General features: G+C 37.7%; 1 protein-coding gene across 2 annotated transcripts in view; it reads left to right on the forward strand.

Moving 5' to 3' along the window:
• SPART (spartin) overlaps window positions 1-12,287 on the forward strand; it is a 34,771-nt gene extending 22,484 nt beyond the window's left edge. For both annotated transcript variants that reach the window (XM_014791287.2, XM_004435326.3), the window contains exons 6-9: window positions 1,784-1,978; window positions 3,007-3,165; window positions 3,245-3,335; window positions 11,402-12,287. In XM_014791287.2, the coding sequence (XP_014646773.1) occupies window positions 1,784-1,978; window positions 3,007-3,165; window positions 3,245-3,335; window positions 11,402-11,675 (719 nt within the window). In that variant the 3' untranslated portion in view covers window positions 11,676-12,287. The remainder of the gene's footprint in view (window positions 1-1,783; window positions 1,979-3,006; window positions 3,166-3,244; window positions 3,336-11,401) is intronic.
• The last annotated feature ends 6,731 nt before the right edge of the window (window positions 12,288-19,018 follow it).

The following is a 19,018-nucleotide window of genomic DNA, read 5'->3' on the forward strand; positions in this document are numbered from 1 at the left end:
TGCCAGCCTCTCATTTATTCAGCAAACATTCATTGCCTGCTATATCTCAGCATTAGCTGGGTGCATAGGATGCAAACATGGATAGAATAAATCTCTCTCTGGCACTACACGTGCCATTTAAGAGATCTTAATAGCTACCAGTGAAATATTGTAGTTCCTTATCTTCTAGTGCAATGTCTACATTTTAACATATTGCTTCTATTATATTCTTCCCTGGTGATAGCTTGTCCATAATTTACATCTAGTATTTCTCTTTATTAGTCTTGTGACTTTTCGTTTGTCTCGTTTCCATTTATTTTTCTCAGTCATGGATGGACTCCATCCCTCTTGTTATAGAGTTGCATTATAGGAGTATAGTGTACTTGAGCTCTCCTTTGTTTCAGTGTCATTTATTTTATGATTTCTCAGTCATCCTTCTTCAAGTTTGGCTACCTTTTTACTTCTTAAAACTTTGCCATCTATAAATTAACTCTAAAAACACAATTTTTTTTTATTAGACATCTTCAATCCCTTTATTGTTATGAGAATTCCTGGCTGGAACCTGTTTGCCTGGGTTTGAGACCTGGTCCTCCCTCAATGGTAGGACAGTAGAGGTAGGGTTCGAGCTGGAGGTGGACATGTTGACTGAAACAGGAAGAGAGAAACATCAATTTTTCTAATCAATTACTAGTTGGCACTTTGCATTGTTGGCATTTTTAAATAAACAGGTCTGATTTTCACATGATCACTGGATGCCTGGCTCACTCAAGGGCTGAAGTAGTTATATAAAAACCGTGCCACAGACATTGGGAGCACATACTTAAGTATTTTATATGTCCAACTTTAAAAGCTCATTGTTTCAGAGTATAGCCAAAAAGGAAATATTTAAAATTGTAAGCTCTCTCCAGGGGAGGGTAACACTTTCTTTCTTGTCCAGGGAAACCGTTCTCCTTGTATCTTTTCTTCTCCCGTCTCCTTCCCACTGCTACTTTCCCCACATGCTTCCTGGCCCAGGGCCTTTTCTCTTCACTAGAGAAGTCTGCCATCCTGCTTTCTCTCTCTCCTTTCATTCATGCTGCGAGAAGCATAAGCAAAGCAGAGGGCTAGGGCCTACTCTCATGAGAAATAGCTAAACCATCTAGGCCGCTCAATTTTCTTCTCGTATTTTTTCTTCTCATCTGTTCGTTCTTTGGGTGTTCTCTTTGCCTTTCAGGTTTATGTTGCAAGCTAGAAGTTACTGAGATTGAGGGATTTGGGTTTGGGATTGAGGGAGGAAGAGGACCCCCCTGCCTTAGGCCTTTAGCCTAAAGCAAGCAAACAGGAGTTCTGCCTTGGTGTTTGAGATACAGGTTTGTTGGTTTTCAGTTAGCATTGTTTGTGTCTGTCTCCCTCAGGACTTCCTGGGGGAAAAGTGGTGCCTAGTGGACTAAGACTGAAAGAACAAGGATACCTGGGTCCTCTAGCCAAATACCATCTTAATGACACCAAAACCCAAAATTAGTCCCTAACTATCGTGTACTGTGGTAAATAACATATAGAGATGGCTACAAGATGTAGTGGCAGCATAGAGACTACAGACCTCTGTTATTGAGTGACATATGACCTAAGTATTGAAAGATGAATTTGCTTAGAAAAGGTGTATATTCCAGGCAGAAAACTATAAGTTGGCTTGAAAGTTTATGGCAAGTTTGGGATCTGAACATTGAACTCCTTGGTTTTTTCCCTCTTGATCAGTTATTTATTAAAGAGTTTAAAGGTGTAATCAGCCCTAATATTGTGCAATTTAAAATTTTCCTTTGAAAAGGTGCTTCCTGGGTGAGTTGGGGTTTAGTCAAAGGTGCTGAATTTACTGGCAAAGCAATCCAGAAGGGTGCTTCTAAACTTCGAGAACGGATTCAACCAGAAGAAAAACCAGTGGAAGTTAGTCCAGCCGTGACCAAGGGACTTCATATAGCAAAGCAGGCTACCGGAGGAGCAGCGAAAGTCAGTCAGTTTCTGGGTAAAGTAAATGACTTCACTGCTTTTCACTTAAATTAAAAATAATCTCTTAATCCAGGTCAATGTAAATACTCATTTAGATGGTTTAACCTTAAGAGTAAAGAATTAGGACAAAGCAGTTTCACCTTGCTATTCATAGTGGGATCTCTAGACCAGCAAGATCAACCTATCTGAGGATCTTAGAAAGATTTCAGGCACCTACTGATTCAGAATCTGCATTTTTACAAGATCCCTAGATGATTCTTATTTGCATATTAAAGTTTGAGAAACACTGGTTAAAAGGTTGTTTTAATGTGTTGGAAAGGGGAGTGTCTTTGCTTTTGAAAAGGAATGGTTCTGAATGTATTTGCTATCCTTGAATATGACACATTCTTTTAAGGACACCTCACTGCATAGTAGTTGAGGGTCAAGAGGGCAGGATGTATTGTTTGAGTAAAGCTGACTTAAGTGATTCTGGTGTCTGCCTTCCCAAGCAATATGCTTCTAAGGCCTTCTTTGTGAATCACAGCTATCAAGTTTGCTATTTTAAGATGGTCAGATATCCATTATATTTAGTAAGATTATCTTTTTGTATTCTTTTGAATCAGCTTTTGGTTTATTTCCTTTTATTAGACTTAAATATCTTATTACTATTTCAATGAGATATTTGCTGATATGGAGAAAAAATATACAAATATGCTTGGTTGGAAAACAGGAAAGGTGGACCCTGCCAGTCTTACATTGCAGTAATCACATAGAAAAAGGGAATGGTTTTCTTTTAAGCAAATTGCCAAAAAGAACATTATATTTAGGAGGCAGGGTTATAAACATCAATAGGCCCTGCGAACACATCCTTAAACCGAACAGTAGCCTTTGTTTAAAAAATAGCCAGCCCTGGTTCTCCTTGCTAAATAGAAATGGTAACAGTATGCAGTAAAACAACTTTAGATGTTCATGTAAGAATTTTGCTAAATAAGAGTGGTAAAGTCAAGGGAAGAATACATTTTTTCTAAGTGGTTTTTTTTTTTTTTTTTTTTATGGTTATATTAGTTGATGGAGTTTGTACTGTAGCAAGTTGTGTGGGAAAGGAACTAGCTCCACATGTCAAGAAACATGGAAGCAAACTTGTTCCAGAATCTCTTAAAAAAGACAGAAATGGGAAGTCTACTTTGGATGGTGCTATGGTCGTAGCAGCAAGTAGTGTTCAAGGTAACAAAGGCCCAGAAATCTAACTGGGAAGGTCTGTTTGCCTCGTGCTAGTTTTACTTACTTTTAAATATATTTACAGGATTTTCAACTGTCTGGCAGGGATTGGAATGTGCAGCTAAATGCATTGTTAGCAATGTTTCAGCAGAAACTGTACAGACTGTCAGATACAAGTAAGTTGAATTTGATCGTTTTAATGACTAAGTCTCTTACAGCATTTATAAATATCAAGGACAGTTAAAATGATTATATAGTTATTAAGTTATCTGATGAAACAAATTATTTTCACTTGCTATTTTTCTTAGGTAGGGAGAAGAATAATATTTTTAGAAAATTAATAGAATTACTGTGACTTTGCCTTATATTACTAATTGTTATAAATATTGGTTCATCATCAATGCAAAGAATGAGTTTAATTTTTTAAAAAGCCTGGAGTTTCTGTATACCTTTTTAACTGCATGTTCTTGATGGGTGGTATTTGCTTATAGCTTTGATGGGAAAAAATTGAATTATAATTAAACTATTGTACCTTGTTAATATTAGCTCCTTCTGTATACAAAGAATGTTAAATTTTATCACATCTTATTGAGTCTACCACTCTGTATTGGAATGGACAGATGGTATGTCTTCTATTTAATGTGTTAAGAAATGGAGAAACATAGAAATGAACGATTTGCCCAAGGTCATCTGATAAGTGGTATTAAAGATGAAACTTAAGACTGGATCTTCTGATTTTAGCTCCTTATTCTATCTTCACAAGTACTAGAGGAATCAAGGTATAAAAATTAAATCTAGTATGGAGGACCTAAGTTGTTTTAGCTTTGATAGATCTTAATATTTAATGTTTATTTAGAAAGAAAAAAGTGATATTAAGAGTGGTCTCAACTCTGTTATTTATGTTAATTATCCACTCACTGACAACATTTGAGTTAATACTTATATATCAGACGTTGTGTTCAGTGCTTTTCATAAGTGTTTTAATCTTGAACACTATTGTCTCCATTTTGCAGTTGAGGAAACCAAAGCATAGAGCTGTTAAATACGTTGTTAAAGATTATATCCCTAGTAAGTAGTAGAGCTGGGATGTAAGCCAGCTCTCTCTCTCTCTCTCTCATGTAGTGTCAGAGAATGGTGCTGCGCCACCAATCCCCTTGATGGGACATCTGTGCAAGTTTAGTATCTAGAGTTATTTTCCACCACCATGTAGCTTGTGTTTGGATTCCCTTCCACCACAGTAAATTACCTTTGGGTTGGGAAATACTAACTTAATTTGCAGCCTAAGATGATTTGGTCTGCTCAGTCTGGGGCCTGCATACCTTTGAATCAAAGCAACATGGCACGTCATCATCATCTTGGAGTGGCAATTTTACCAAAAGATTTGGCAAAGAAAATACAGGGTAGATGTGAAATTCTTTTGATGGAAATGTAAAATCCAGGTTTCCCAGCTCACCTCTTGCTGCTTGTGGCATTGACCTCTGACTAATACTCTTTTTGTTATGCTCTGAGGTTAGTACTTGGGCGGATCAGTCGTAATTAGAAAAATAGTTTCTTTTGTTTCAACAGCAGGAGAAAGAAGTGCCTTTTAGGCCAAAATTGAATTATTTTTAGATTATTGGTATCTTTTGTTAGCACTGATAATTAGGCAGTCATATTAGGAAGCAGGAAGTGCTTTGTCCATTTCCTACTTCAATGAAAAAAATGCTTACCTAAGTATAATTAAGTAGGTAGAGCCTTATTAAAGATTTGGGATTACATAACTAGAAGGTACAGGATTTTGGTGTAGATTTTGTATTTCTGGTCCTTAGTGAGGAGAACTTAATATGATCAATAGGATATTTTAACAGTGGTTCTGAGCTAATTTATTTCTATTATGGTGTATATTGCTGTTCTTTTTATCCTTTCCTCCAAAGATTCATAGAGTGAAAAAAGTAAGTGAGAATTTAAGTAGATGTATTTCTAACTATAAGGATACGTTAGTCTGAGCAGTAATACAATTGGAAACTTGGAAAGATGGAGGGGCAGTGGAAAATAAAGGGTTTTGTCCAAGTAATACTATTTTCTCACTTATGAATAATGTGGACCAGAAATAGAAATTGTCTTTTAAGAGAAGAAACTGCAAGTGTTAAACTAGTAATAACTTAATGATATTTATCACTGAAGGAAATTAAGGAGCTATTTATTTCATTTAATTTAGTTCTCATTTATTTACATAAATTTATATTTATTTATATTTATGAATGTAAATAATAAATTTAAATTTATATTTATGAAGTTATTTATTTACTCTATGAAAAAGTATTTGATAGAGTGAGCATTTGTTTTTCTACTCTAATCCAACTGATAATAGTATAATGAAGAAAATTTGTATTCCTATTGCCTATGATAAATTATTCTTCCTAAGTAGTTATTTTAAGTCTGTCTTAATTATATGCATCATGCCTAGGAGAAAAACAAATGTATAAACTTCCTTATTTGATTTCTGGTGGTAGAAGCCAATACAGATGATTATCTTTTCATTTAGGTATATTTAAAGGCAGATTGTATTAAAGAAGTATATTCTGTATGGCTTTTATGGTTTTGATTATGATTCAGGACTATGTTCATTGATTATGAATGGTTTACCTAAGGATCTATATAATTAATTACACTCTTCAAATTTTTAGGTAAATGTACAAGAACTATTCATTAAGACTGTTTATTTTTGTCAGTTACATTAATACTTTTGTCTTATTTTAGATTTAGGAAAATGAAGACCTACAAGAACAATAAAAAGCAATAAGTAACTTTAAACCTGCCGTACCTAATTGCAGTATAGTATCTATTAAATAATTCATCACTCCTCTATGTTGCTTCTAAATTTCACTTTTAAGCTCCTTTTTTTCCACTTTAAATTTTTTAGAGGAAAATAATGTAACTTCAGTAAGTTAGGTCTATTTTTACTTTCCCCTCGGTAATATTTTATCTTAGAACACTTTGTGAAGAATTACCTTAGTAAAAATATTTTTCCTATAAGGAATTTACTCTTTTAAGGCACAGTATTTTATTGGTTTGTTTAGTGAATTTTAATTAAAATTCCCCAAATTTGTAGTAGGTGAAGGGGCAGATTCAAATCCATTGAGGGTAACTCCTTTGTTAGATATGTTAAATATGATACACATATTTAAACACCATTATTATGTCCTTTACTTATTATTTCTTGTCTTCTAAATGCTATAAGTTCCTTTAACAATTTCATATATAGTATAATTTCCACATCCTTCATTTATCAATGTTCTTCTCAAAATATAGAACCCAGAATTGAATCTAATATTGCAAATGTATTGTCACCAGATTGAATAGTGGGATTTGCCTCCTTGGTTTTGGTCATACTTAGCACTTGATAGATATGACACACAAGACAAAGAATATATCGTGTGTGTGTGTGTGTGTGTGTGTGTGTGTGAGCAGCCCTGAGCTAACATCTATTGCCAATCCTCCTCCTTTTTTTCCCCTTTTTCTCCCCAAAGCCCCAGTAGATAGTTGTATGTTATAGTTGCACATCCTCCTAGTTGCTGTATGTGGGACGCGGCCTCAGCATGGCCCGACAAGCGGTGGGTCAGTGTGCGCCCGGGATCCGAACCTGGGCCGCCATTAGTGGAGCGCACGCACTTAACAGCTAAGCCCCGTATATATGTTTTTAGTAGTTGTTATTTTATTGACCCATATCAAACTTTTTTTTTTTTAATGAACCATTTATTTAAAATCTGGACCTTCATCTTATTTTTGAACAATTGATATTTGCACCTAAAATTAAGAACTTTACATTTACACTTGCTTAATTTTACTTTGTTGATTCTGGCACATTATTAGGTCTGTCCTTCATTTTGGCTGCAGATTTTGGGGTTTGTCATATAAGCCAGCCTTCTGTTTTATGTTATCTGTAGATTTGAAAGACATGTCTTTTTTACATCTTAGATTTTTTCTCACAGTTTCTCGTGGATAAGGACTAACCAAATGCTTTACTGTAGCCTCTCCCCTGATTGATTTTGCTCCAAGATTTAATGCTTATTAAGATTGGAGGGTAAGCTCTCACTAAATCTCTTAACAGTATTCTCATTTAGCTCACCTTTCAATTTTGTCTTATCAGTCTACTTCTCATGATTGTTGTCTTCCACATCCATTTGTTAAATATTAATTCTGTCTAAAGTTTTACTCTGTATGCTGTTCTGTTCTGCTCTTCATAGATATCATCTGTACCTGTGGCTATAGTTACCACCTATATGCCAGCAACTCTCAAATCTATGTTTCCTATTAACTTTTCTCTTAGTCTTCAGGCTCATACATCCCAACTACATACGACAACCATTCACTCACCAAGTCCTGTTGTTTTTTATATTCATCTCTTTCTCTCTAGTCTCATTACCACTGCCTTAGAAAAGACCTTCACCATTTCTCATCCAGTTCACAGCTTGTTTCCTGACGGGTTCCTCTGTCTCCAGTCATACACCCTTACCATTCACAACGCACCCTGAGTTAGATCTCTCTGAAACATAAACTTGGTCATACCATTTCCACTGATTTCAAGATGAAGTTTAAACTCCTCAGCTTCAACTACGAGGTCCTTCATAAATTGGCCACAACCCATCTGCCTTTGATAGACTAATAAGAATCTATTTCTGTTTTAAATATTTAAGGTTATTATTTCTGAGAATAGTTTTAAAGGTTGCATGTAAATTGAATTTTGGGAAGGTTTATTTGAAAGTTATGACTGCAATTTTGCTATAATTAATGAAATCTAGAATCAGTGCCAATGTGCTATCTTTGTAGACATTATGAAATGCATTGGAAAAATTTCTGAAAAGTCTCATTCATATTGTAAGTTGAATCACATTGACTTATTTAGAGCATACTTTATATTCATTTTTTATTGTCCTTCCATTGGTATATAAAATCTAACTTAATAAGCTCTAATTAAGGTTAATTTTTTAAAAACTAAGAAATCAAAAATAAGCTTTATCATCCCAGGCGTGCACCGATGCACCGCTTGTCAGGCCATACTGTGGCAGCGTCCCATGTAAAGTGGAGGAAGATGGGCACAGATGTTAGCTCAGAGCCAGTCTTCCTCAGCAAAAAGAGGAGGATTGGCATGGATGTTAGCTCAGGGCTGATCTTCCTCACAAAAAAAAAAAAAAAAGCTTTATCTTTTTGCCAGAGATAGGCTTTCTAGGAGTTTTTAGCAGTGTAGTTTGAATCTGAATGAAGAAAAGAACTGAGCAGTTATTTATCAAGGAAGAGAAGAATAGATGGCTGCCAGGAATACTGGTTCTAAGGCCATTTTGGGAAGCAGAGGTGATGGGTGACGATAAATTAAAGAGAGAAACACAGGGGCGAGCCCCGTGGCCTAGTGGTTAAGTTCAGTGTGCTCTGCTTCAGCAGCCCGGGTTCAGTTCCCAGCCTCAGACCTACACCACCCATCAGGGGCCATGCTGTGGTGGTGACGCATATACAGAATAGAGGTAGATTGGCAACAGATTTTAGCTCAGGGCAAATCTTCCTCTACAAAAAAAGAAAAACTGCTGAAGAGCCGCTTTACAGGGTCTTTAAAAATAATATGTTTAGTACTATGTATGGAATTTTCAAAGTGCTTTAACATATGGATCTCATTTTACAAAATAAAGAGGAAGAAATTGCTGAGGTGCAAAGAGATAGAGACTTCACCAAGGTCATACAGCTAGTTATTGGCAAAGTTGATATTAGAATCTAGTTTTCTGACTCCTAGTTTGGTACTTTTTTCCAAATGAACAGGAGTTGCTGCTGAGGTGGAGATAGCATGGAAGAACAAGCAAAATCATCAGGGTACCAAAACAGACTCCTTTTTAGTACATTATTAAAAATAAGGTAGCCATTAGAGTTGTGTTACATATAGAAATATCATGAGTGTAGAGGTATCAAACTGCATCAGTAGAATAGGGAACATTCCAAATATTCAGAAGTGGAAGTTTATGAACCTAGAGGATTTCCTGTGCTTGAAAACATTAATATGGCCAAATTCTTAAGCTATTACGTGACTTCATTGTAGCTCACACAGTCCTGGAGAGATAAGTCCTAAGAGAAACCTGCTCAACCAAGAGTTGTGGTCACTCTTCCAATGCTTAAACTGCCCCTGCCCCTTTCTTCTTGTTTAGCCTTAGCCATTGCCACCTGATGATAGTATTTGGGGGCTTGGTTGACAGTGAGAAGGCCCCATGTCTTCTTCAACATCAGCAAATCCTCTGGAATGCTGAGAGGTTGCAAAGCAGCAGGGACTGGCAAAAAGCAGTTAAGGAAACTTTTCTGTGTGGTAACTGGTGAGAAAGCCCCAATCAAGAGTGGATAGATAGAAGGTTTGACAGATTGTAGGTTCTGCCGTGCTCTGGCTTTAATTATTAACATTACACAAAGGACAATATGGAATCATCCTTCAGGAGCATAAAAAGATTACTTATTTCTAGCACTGAGGTTGGAAAAAACCAAACATGATCAAGCCAGTAGGATCACAGACTATTGTTCTAGGCCAGGCTAATAGTAATAGAGGACTTGTTAATTCAAAGGACAGATCCACTGTTAATATAAAATGTCCAGATGTAGGTCACAAGCCCCTAGGAAACTTCAGTGTGTTCTGGCGAAAACTGTAAAATTTTGCCTTTTGTTTGTTGTTTAAGCACTCCTCTACTTGGGGAAACCCACGGGCAAGAAAAGCTTTTTAAAAGCCTCATACTTAGAAAAGAGTAAGAAGTGAAACAAAATAGGAGGATAAGTTTTTTTTTTTTTTTGTGAGGAAGATCAGCCCTGAGCTAACATCTGCCAATCCTCCTCTTTTTGCTGAGAAAGACTGGCCCTGGGCCAGTGCCCATCTTCCTCCACTTTATATGGGACGCCGCCACAGCATGCATGGCCTGACAAGCGGTGCGTCGATGCCGGCCCGGGATCCGAACCGGCGAACCCCGGGCCGTCACAGCGGAGCGCGCGCACTTAACCGCTTGCGCCACCGGGCCGGCCGCAGAGGATAAATTTTAATATCCTTGTATAGGACCTCAAATTGTGTTTTCTCATAGAAATAGTATTAATCACAGATATTGATTATTGTCAATAATAACTGCTTTCGTATAGTGCTTTATAATTTCCCAAGCACTTTGCTATACATTTGATGCTCCAGAAACTGAGATAGATAGGGTAGGAATTACTCATTTCACTCATTCAACAAATATTGAATGTCAGGCACTGTTCTGAGTGCTTAAGATTCATTAATTAACAAAGCAGAGTCCCTTTTCTAATGGGGTTTCTATTCTAGTGAGACAAATAATAAGCGAAACAAAAACAATGGGCATAAATAAGTTCTGTAGTATGTATCAGGTGGTAAGTTACAGAAGAAGAAAGCAGTTTAAGGGGGGATTGACTGGCAGTGGGGTGAGACATGTCGGGTAAGGCAATATAAAAATAGGTTGGCTACTGAGAAGATAATAGTTAGCTGACAGGAAGAAGGAGGGGCAGTTAGCATGTGAATACCTGAGGTGAGAGTAGTTTAGCAGATAGCAGCCAGTACAAAAGTCCTGAGGCAGCACCACCTGTGCTTGCTGGGTTCAAAGAACAGCAAGAAGGCCGGTGAGTCTGCAGTGGAGTGAAAGGAGAGAGAGTGTAGAATCTCAGCTTAAAGACAAACTCAGATTCTGATTGTTTACAAGACTTCACCAACGTCTAGTTAAGGTAGAACTCAAAACCCTTTATAGTGACTGTAGATTCTTTCTGTCCTCCAGTTATTTCAATGGAAATTCTCTTATATTTCCAGAAGGAGTGGATTAAAAAAGGAAATGATGACTGATTAACAACCTTTATTATAATTTACGTTTCATTCTTCAGCATTTTACCATTTCCATTTACCATTGCCTTCTGCTGCACGGGGTGTGGGTGATTGGTGTTGCAATCACCAAACACCTATGAAATGGAGGAGGGGCCCCTGAGGGTGTTCTTCAACATAGTCTTCATTACGTTAATCTCAGCTAGCCTGAGTTTATTTTCACACACAGTTTTTGCTAAAGGAGAAAATACAGCCTTGGCACAGTGTGATTTTATTCTTTACTATGTTTTAAGTTATTAATTAAATTTAAACCTAACGTTTGATTTTGCTTTCAGGGATAACATGCTAATCATGTGACTTGATACTAATTCAGAAGACCTTAGTTTATAATTTCATTGTACTTTTTTTCTAATCTTTCTTTTAAAGATATGGGCATACTGCCGGAGAAGCTACACATGATGCAGTAGATTCTGCCATAAATGTTGGTGTAACTGCCTATAATATCGACAACATTGGTATCAAAGCAATGGTGAAGAAAACAGCAAAACAAACAGGACACACACTTCTTGAAGACTATAAAATAATTGATAGTTCTAAGGGGAAAAATCAAGAAGGAGGAGCAAATGTAAATATGAAAGGGGAGAAGGATGAGCAGGCAGAGGAACTCGAGAAGAATGAGGCAAAGAAGAAAGATAAATGATGGAAGTGCTGTAAATCGCCTATACCAAAGCCTTAGAAGATGGATGCCATTTTGCTAAATAGGGAAATGCAGAATTTCCAACAGATTAACCAGTATTTTAAAAATGTATTCATTCCTACAAAGTGACTGTTTCATAAGCTTTATGGCATATATTCTACTTACAAGGAAAAGAATCAGTATTCTTGCATCTGATCTTTAGAAATAGTTATATTCTCCATAAGTTTATTTTTTTCTAAATGTGGCTAAAATATTTTTGCAGTTAAAATAAAACTAATAATACATGTGCTATAAACCTCATTAAACCTTATGTTAAACTATTTTTGTATTTGCTGTCTTTCGGAAAGCAAAGTAGGAAATTATTGTATATGTACATAAAATTTGGCATTTAGTAACCTTAGTTCTACTTTTTCTCTGGGACAGAATGACTTAAAATACTGTCTTCTTTTTGCACGAATTGTGGATTTTTTTTAGGTGCTTGTGAGAATTTTCAGTGTGTAAGCTAAACAAAAACTGTAATCCTAATCTGCAAGAATTCTCAGATAACATTTAAAAGACTTTTTCAAAACGGGAATAGACTAATCATGAAAAATTAAACGAGGTTCTATAAAATTATTTGGTAGCTTATTACCTCTTTGTTAGGAAATGGGATGGTGTTATTGATTTTAAATGAATACAAATAGATTTTTAAGTCTTCTGGATTTAGACTGGTATTGATCCATTAGGAGCCTAGGAAATTTGGGAATATGACTGGTATTAAAATCTGAAGTGATTATTATCAGCTTTGTTAGACAAAAAACTAGTTTAAGAAATCATTTTACCACATGTGCTTCTGTAAGTTTTTCCAAAAGGATAAAATTTTGTAAAAACTAAAGTATAAACAGAATTGAGCTTATGGGTGGTAAATATATTTTTCTTTTGAGATTCAGTCATTGGAATTTTATGTATTAAAAAGCTAATAAATTATTAGAAAGAAAATGTTCTATTCATAATCAAGGTAAAGAATGTGAAGACTTTAGGCTTAATCCATGGTGGGTGGGCATAACAGTTTCTGCTTTGGCAGAAGGCAGAACATTCACAGACTTACGAACTACAAATATGTAAGTAAATACCAGTGGCATTTTATTTTTGTTTACTGGTTTTAAAAGATTGGTTTTCATAGCTGTTGTCTGTTCTGATATTTCTGAACTTCTAATGTTACTGCACAAAGGGCACGATCTTCTCGCCCTGAGACAAAGGCCAATCGTTAAGAGGCAAGATGGTGGAAAAGAAAGGTCAGTTTATTACAGCTTGCTAGCAAGGGGGAAGATGGCTGACTAAAGTCTCAAAGAACCATCTTCCAGAACAAAGACTACAGGCCAGTTATATAGAGGGCTGGTCTCCAAGTGGGGGAGGCATCTGGTCCCAGGGTGGGGCATCCATCTGATTACTGGGTGGAGGCATGTCGTCTCAGCGTAGGGGCATCCATGTGGTCTTAAAGTTCCTGATAGTCTTTTGTTGTACTTGATACGCATCAGAGACTGGAGCAACGCCCTATACCCTGATCTTTCAGTTGTCATTGATGATGGCTATCAGCATAGACTTTCTGCCCAGAGGTCATCACATTCCTAAGGAACTCAAGAACAAAGTTATCAATTTATAGCAGCTGAGAGGGGCCATAAAGTCCCAAGTTAGTCAGAGGTTATTCCAAGTCACAATATGGTTTCCTCTCTACAATATGGCTTCCCTTATGTCAACCCTGTATTGAACTGTTATCACTAATGGCTACTTAGTTTATTAGACTTTATTTGAAACTGTCTAAAGAGTGTACTTTGTGGATAAACTGTGTCTGAATTACTTGGCCTCACATGTGTTCACAGGCTTGTATTTTGGGAACACAGAATTGGTGGAGCCTTCCCCTAAGACCAAGGATAATGTACTAGTTGTTAAAAGGAAATAAAATTGAATTGGTAAAGAGCTTCCAGTCAGTCTCTGCCTTATTTAGGTTTAAGAAATGGAATGACAGATAGTGGAACCTAAAGTTTAAAAAGTTACTTCAGGGGCCGGCCTGGTGGCAGAGCAGTTAAGTGCATGCGCTCCGCTGCGGTGGCCTGGGGTTCCCAGCTTCGGATCCCGGGTGCGCACCAATGCACCGCTTGTCAAGCCATGCTGTGTCGGCGTCCCATATAGAGTAGAGGAAGATGGGCACAAATGTTAGCCCGGGGCCAATCTTTCTCAGCAAAAAGGAGGATTGGCATCAGATGTTAGCTCTGGGCCAGTCTGCCTCACAAAAAAACAAAAAGTTACTTCTGACCAGAGGTCAGCAAAATTGAATTTGTCAACAGGTATCTAGTTGTCCATTTCATTTCATTCTGCTCTGTTCACTTGGTTCTGGGTTGCCATCTCATATTAACAGCTAGACAAAATTTTGATAAGTATAGTTTCCATATTAGAGTTCTCCAGAGAAGCAGAACCAATAGGGGAGATATATAGATAAAGAGATTTATTATAAGGAATTGACTCATAGAATTATGGAGGCTGAGAAGTTCCAAGATCTGCAGTCAGTGAGCTAGAGACTCAGGAGAGCTGGTGTGTTATTCCAGTCCAAGTCTGAAGGCCTGAGAACCAGGAGAGCCAATGGTATAAGTTCCACTCTGAAAGCCCACAGGCTCAAGACCCAAGAAGTGTCCGATTCAGTCTGAATCCAAAGGCCAGAAAAGAGCAATATAGCCAACTAAAGCAGTCAGGCAGGAGGAATTCCCTCTTAGCCTTTTTGTTCTATTCAGGTCTTCCATTGATTGGATGAGGTCCACCCACTTTAGGGGCAGCAATCTGCTTTACTCAGTCTCCTGATTCAAATGTTAATCTCATCCAGAAACACCCTCATGGACACACCCAGAATAATACAGTCCTGGTTGTTGCTTAAGATGAGGATATATTTCTGAGAAATGAGTGGGTAGGCGATTTCATCATTCTGTGAATGTCGTCAAGTGTACTTACGCAAACCTAAATGGTATAGCCTGCTATGTGCCTAGGCTGTATGGTACTAATCTTATGGGACCACCGTGGGATATGCGGTTTGTCCTTGACAGAAATGTCATTATGTGGTGCATGTCTATATTTGGCCAAATGTCTGGACACCTGTGGCGCAGCTGACATAAAATTAACCATCACAGCTTTTTGGCCCAGCTTGCATTATCTAGAGGCCTTTACCTAGCTCTGCTTAGCCGTTTGAGACTCAACAGATAGAGTATAGTCTATGGAAAATAGTTCTCAATATTTGCTGCTACCAGGGCTTTTTTCACTTTGCCTCTACAGACTGTTCCTTCCCCATGCAGTACTGGGTAGTTTTCTGGGAGTGCCTCCAGGCTAGCTATAGAAATAATGATAGCTATTTTTTTATAGTGCTTACTATGAACCAGCAACGTTCTAAGTGCTTTTACATAGATTAACTCATTTTAGCCTCACAACATTCCTATGAGGTGTATACTATTACGATCTTCATTTTGTAGAATAGGGAAACTGAGGTATGGAGAAGTTAACTTTTCCAAGATCAAAGAGAACAGTATGAAAGAAGAGGTCACACACTAGCCTCAAAAAGGAGAGACCTACACAGAGTGATTGTTAGGCCAGTCGTCTTGTCTTTCTTAAATAGGTAGATAGGGAAGGACAATGATAGATTTCCTCCGATTCCAACTCCTTAACACTGACAAGAGATTTTCACATATTGAGGTATATGGGGTAACTATTCGGGTTCAAAAAGGATTCAGCTCGAACTAAAAAGCCTGACTTATGGCCTATCAAACATACCTTGTACATCTGCTTAACCATTAAAGAATGCACTCTCTTTTTTTTGTAAAGTCTTTATTTTTAAATTTTTTTTGGTGAGGAAGATTGTCCCTGAGCTAACATACGTGCCAATCTTCCTCTCTTTTTTTTTGTATGTGGGTTGCTGCCACAGCATGGTTTGATGAGTGGTCTAGGTCTCTGCCTGGGATCTGAACCCAGGAACCCTGGGCCACCAAAGCAGAGTGCGTGAACTTAACCACTATGCCACAGAGCTGGCCCCAGAATGTACTGTTAAGAATTCATACTTCCCCTCCTAAGCCCTAATGGTAACACCCTATGGATAAGGCCTGGATTAGTCCCTTTCCCGACATCAGGGTCATGTTGACCTGCTAATTTGCAGTCAAATACCTCTTTCAAATTTTGATGAAAATGTATCCTGGGTGTGTTTAATGTATGTTGTTTCAAAAAGATATAAGACTGTACTGAAAACCATGCTTCTCTGGAACACTTTCTAAGCCCTCCCCAGGGTTATAATCCTCACTCTGGCTCAAGTAAAACTCACCCTATTTCTCTCATCTATAGAATGGTTATTGGTTATTTTGCTTTGACAATGCTTAGTATTTTTGTATTACAATTCCATTGGCTCGATAGTTGGTAGAATATTTCCCAAGATATTAGCATAGATCATCAGTCCTAGATTTTGGTGAGTGTGAACTTTTGTCTTTTTCTCTGTTCTTCATAGGTGTTTTAGGGTAAGCTAAGAAAAGCCAGGCTTAAGGCTTGTTAGCCAGAAATAATTTTGTATTCCACTTTTCAGGTAAGTCTGATAAATAATGCACTGCTCAAACAGAAACTAGTTCTCTGGTCTGTTCTTGCCAAACTCAAGACTAGGTGTTTTTAAACAGACTTCTTAATGGATTTTGCTGTTTTGTATTTAGTTTAGCAACAGAAATGCTTAAAAGAGAACATTTCTTTGATTTCTGAATAGCTTGTTTTTCTTCAAACATTTTTTTCTATTCATAATCTATTTTAAAGATCCAGAAAGATGAATTTAAGAACACAGATCAGATGAAAAAAAGAAATCCCAAATAATGTCTTTAAATGTATTCTATGCAAAAAGTTGTCATGTGAAGAAACAGTTTGATCACCCTGGAGGCTGTTCATTGAAGGAAACAGTGACTAGTGGGGGAAAGTGTTCTCTACACCACCCCCCTCCCCTACCCTCAGCCCTAGTCCCAATCTATTCAAATTTAGAAGACAAATCTGAAAGCCAGCTGAAGAGCGAAGAAGTGTTCGAGTGTGCTATCAAAGAAGCAAAATCTCTAAGATAAGGGATTGGGTCTCAGTATTTGCATGTTGAAAAAGCTCCACTTTAGGGAGATATCCCTAGTTAATACAACATTGCTATGTAAGGAGTAACTGAGTTGAGAGCTGAAAGAAAAGAGGCTTTGGTACACAGTAGTTTTTGAATTTAAGGTTTCTGAGCTAAAGCCATTCTGATGACAGGATTCAGAGTATAGCTATGCAAGTGGAGTGGAGATTAAAGTGATGATTCGAATTGCAAATTGAAGGGCAAAGTTGTAGGTGAGACATACTGTGGAAAGGCCACTTTTGTTGTCAAAGTCAGTAGACAAGGAGTGAATGTTAAGTCTGGGTGAGCAAGGAGAAGTAGATGGTATTACACCAAGAAGGCATGCATATCAGAGTGGGTTTTTACAGGAGGATGGAAGAGTAGTGATCTGGAAGTAAGTAACATTAGAGGTGGAGAGGATTCTTGACCCTCCTAACCCAAAGGAGCAGGGAGTTCTACAAAGAAACCAGAGAACAAAAACATCAATTCTTGGCTTTTGATATTCCAGAGGCTATGGTTTAGGTGTGAATCAGAAAGATTTGGAAGATTATATAATACATGATTATCCCTGTACCATCCTCAGCCCACTCCCACCCCCACCTTTTCAGCCTATGGGAGAGAAGAACTAAGAACTCTGGCTGAGGAAGACGCAAGGAAGCCACCAAAGCAGAGAATAGACACTGGTGAGTGTCTAAGAGGAGACCAGCCCCTTGCTCCCCACAACCTGCCCCAGGCTGAGCACAAAAGTGGGAGTACGAGATTTGCCGTACCACATGACTTACTGACATACAAGAATTCTTTTGTATTGTGCTTCTCTTTTCAATTAAACTGTAGGGAGTTTGAAAGCAGTGAACATATTTAGCATCTCTTACACATCACTATAAACACAATAAATCCTCAATTACTGTTAATTGAACTGATTCTTCCAAATACTTCAAATTATCTTTTGCCTACAAATCTGGGTTCTTTTGGACATTAAACACACTATCAGTCTCATGTGCTACTACATTTATGTTCCAAACAGTTCAATTCTAAACTGTTCCAATGCTTAAAACCTCCCCCAGTACCGAGATTCTCCTAACTTCCAGAATCTCCCTTCTCTCTTTCAAAACCCACTTTCTAATTGAAGACTTTCCTTAGCTCCAGAATCTGTCTTGCGAACCACTCTACGGTTTATTTTATACAAACTAAGTATAGCAACCATAGGTCCCAAATTTTTGCTGTATCTAAAATTTTTCCCATAAATTATCAGTTTTCCAAAAATATGTTGGTAAGCAGCAACCATATGAAACAAGCATTAACCAAATGTGCTTTTTATGTTTTTTTCTTGGTGAGGAAGATCAGCCCTGAGCTAACATCCATGCTAATCCTCCTCTTTTTGCTGAGGAAGACCTGCTCTGAGCCAACATCTATTGCCAATCCTCCTCCTTTTTTTCCCCCAAAGCCCCAGTAGATAGTTGTATGTCATAGTTGCACAGCCTTCCAGTTGCTGTATGTGGGACGCAGCCTCAGCATGGCCAGAGAAGTGGTGCCTCCGTGCGACCGGGTCAAACCCCTGCCGCCAGTAGCAGAGCGCATGCACTTGACCGCTAAGCCACGGGGCCAGCCCTATGTTTTTTAATTTAATCTTTGAAAGAGTTTCCATCCACAGGCATATGACCAACACATATTTAGTGACCACTGCTAAGGGTCACTCTTCTCAGCACTAAAGATGAAACAGTAAACAGAATAAAGGAATTCTTCACCAGACAGACTACTTGTGCTAATATCTGTCAGAAAACATGGTCCCATGCTCACACTTCTCAAATTGATTCAGGGTATGGAAAACATACCAAAGAAATAAGAGGTAAAGGAAGCTCATCTTTCTACTCAAAGATAGATGGGAGTCAAGGATGATACTAAAGCACAGACATATCAGGAGTGGAATGCAAAATTTACTATTACAAATATAAACAGTAAAAAAAAAAAAAAAACAAATATAAACAGTAAATTTCAAGTTATAGTGGGCAGCTCTGAGCTATGTCCGTGGACAGTCCCCAGATTTGCCTGAACTCAAAAACAGAACAATCTGGACTGGAAACTCAGACTCAGAGTTCAGGCAGTGCCTTCCTAAAGTCTGTTCCTCCTCATAGCTCCTAACCCGAGCCGCCAGTGCGAGGCAAGCTGAAGCAAAGAAAGGCACGGCCATTCTTGGATTCAGTGTTTCCCTAACAACTGCTAAGAGTCA

The sequence above is a fragment of the Ceratotherium simum genome, chromosome 10, assembly GCF_057802395.1.
Source record: "Ceratotherium simum simum isolate JZ-2026a chromosome 10, ASM5780239v1, whole genome shotgun sequence".
In the NCBI taxonomy this organism is placed as follows: domain Eukaryota; kingdom Metazoa; phylum Chordata; class Mammalia; order Perissodactyla; family Rhinocerotidae; genus Ceratotherium; species Ceratotherium simum.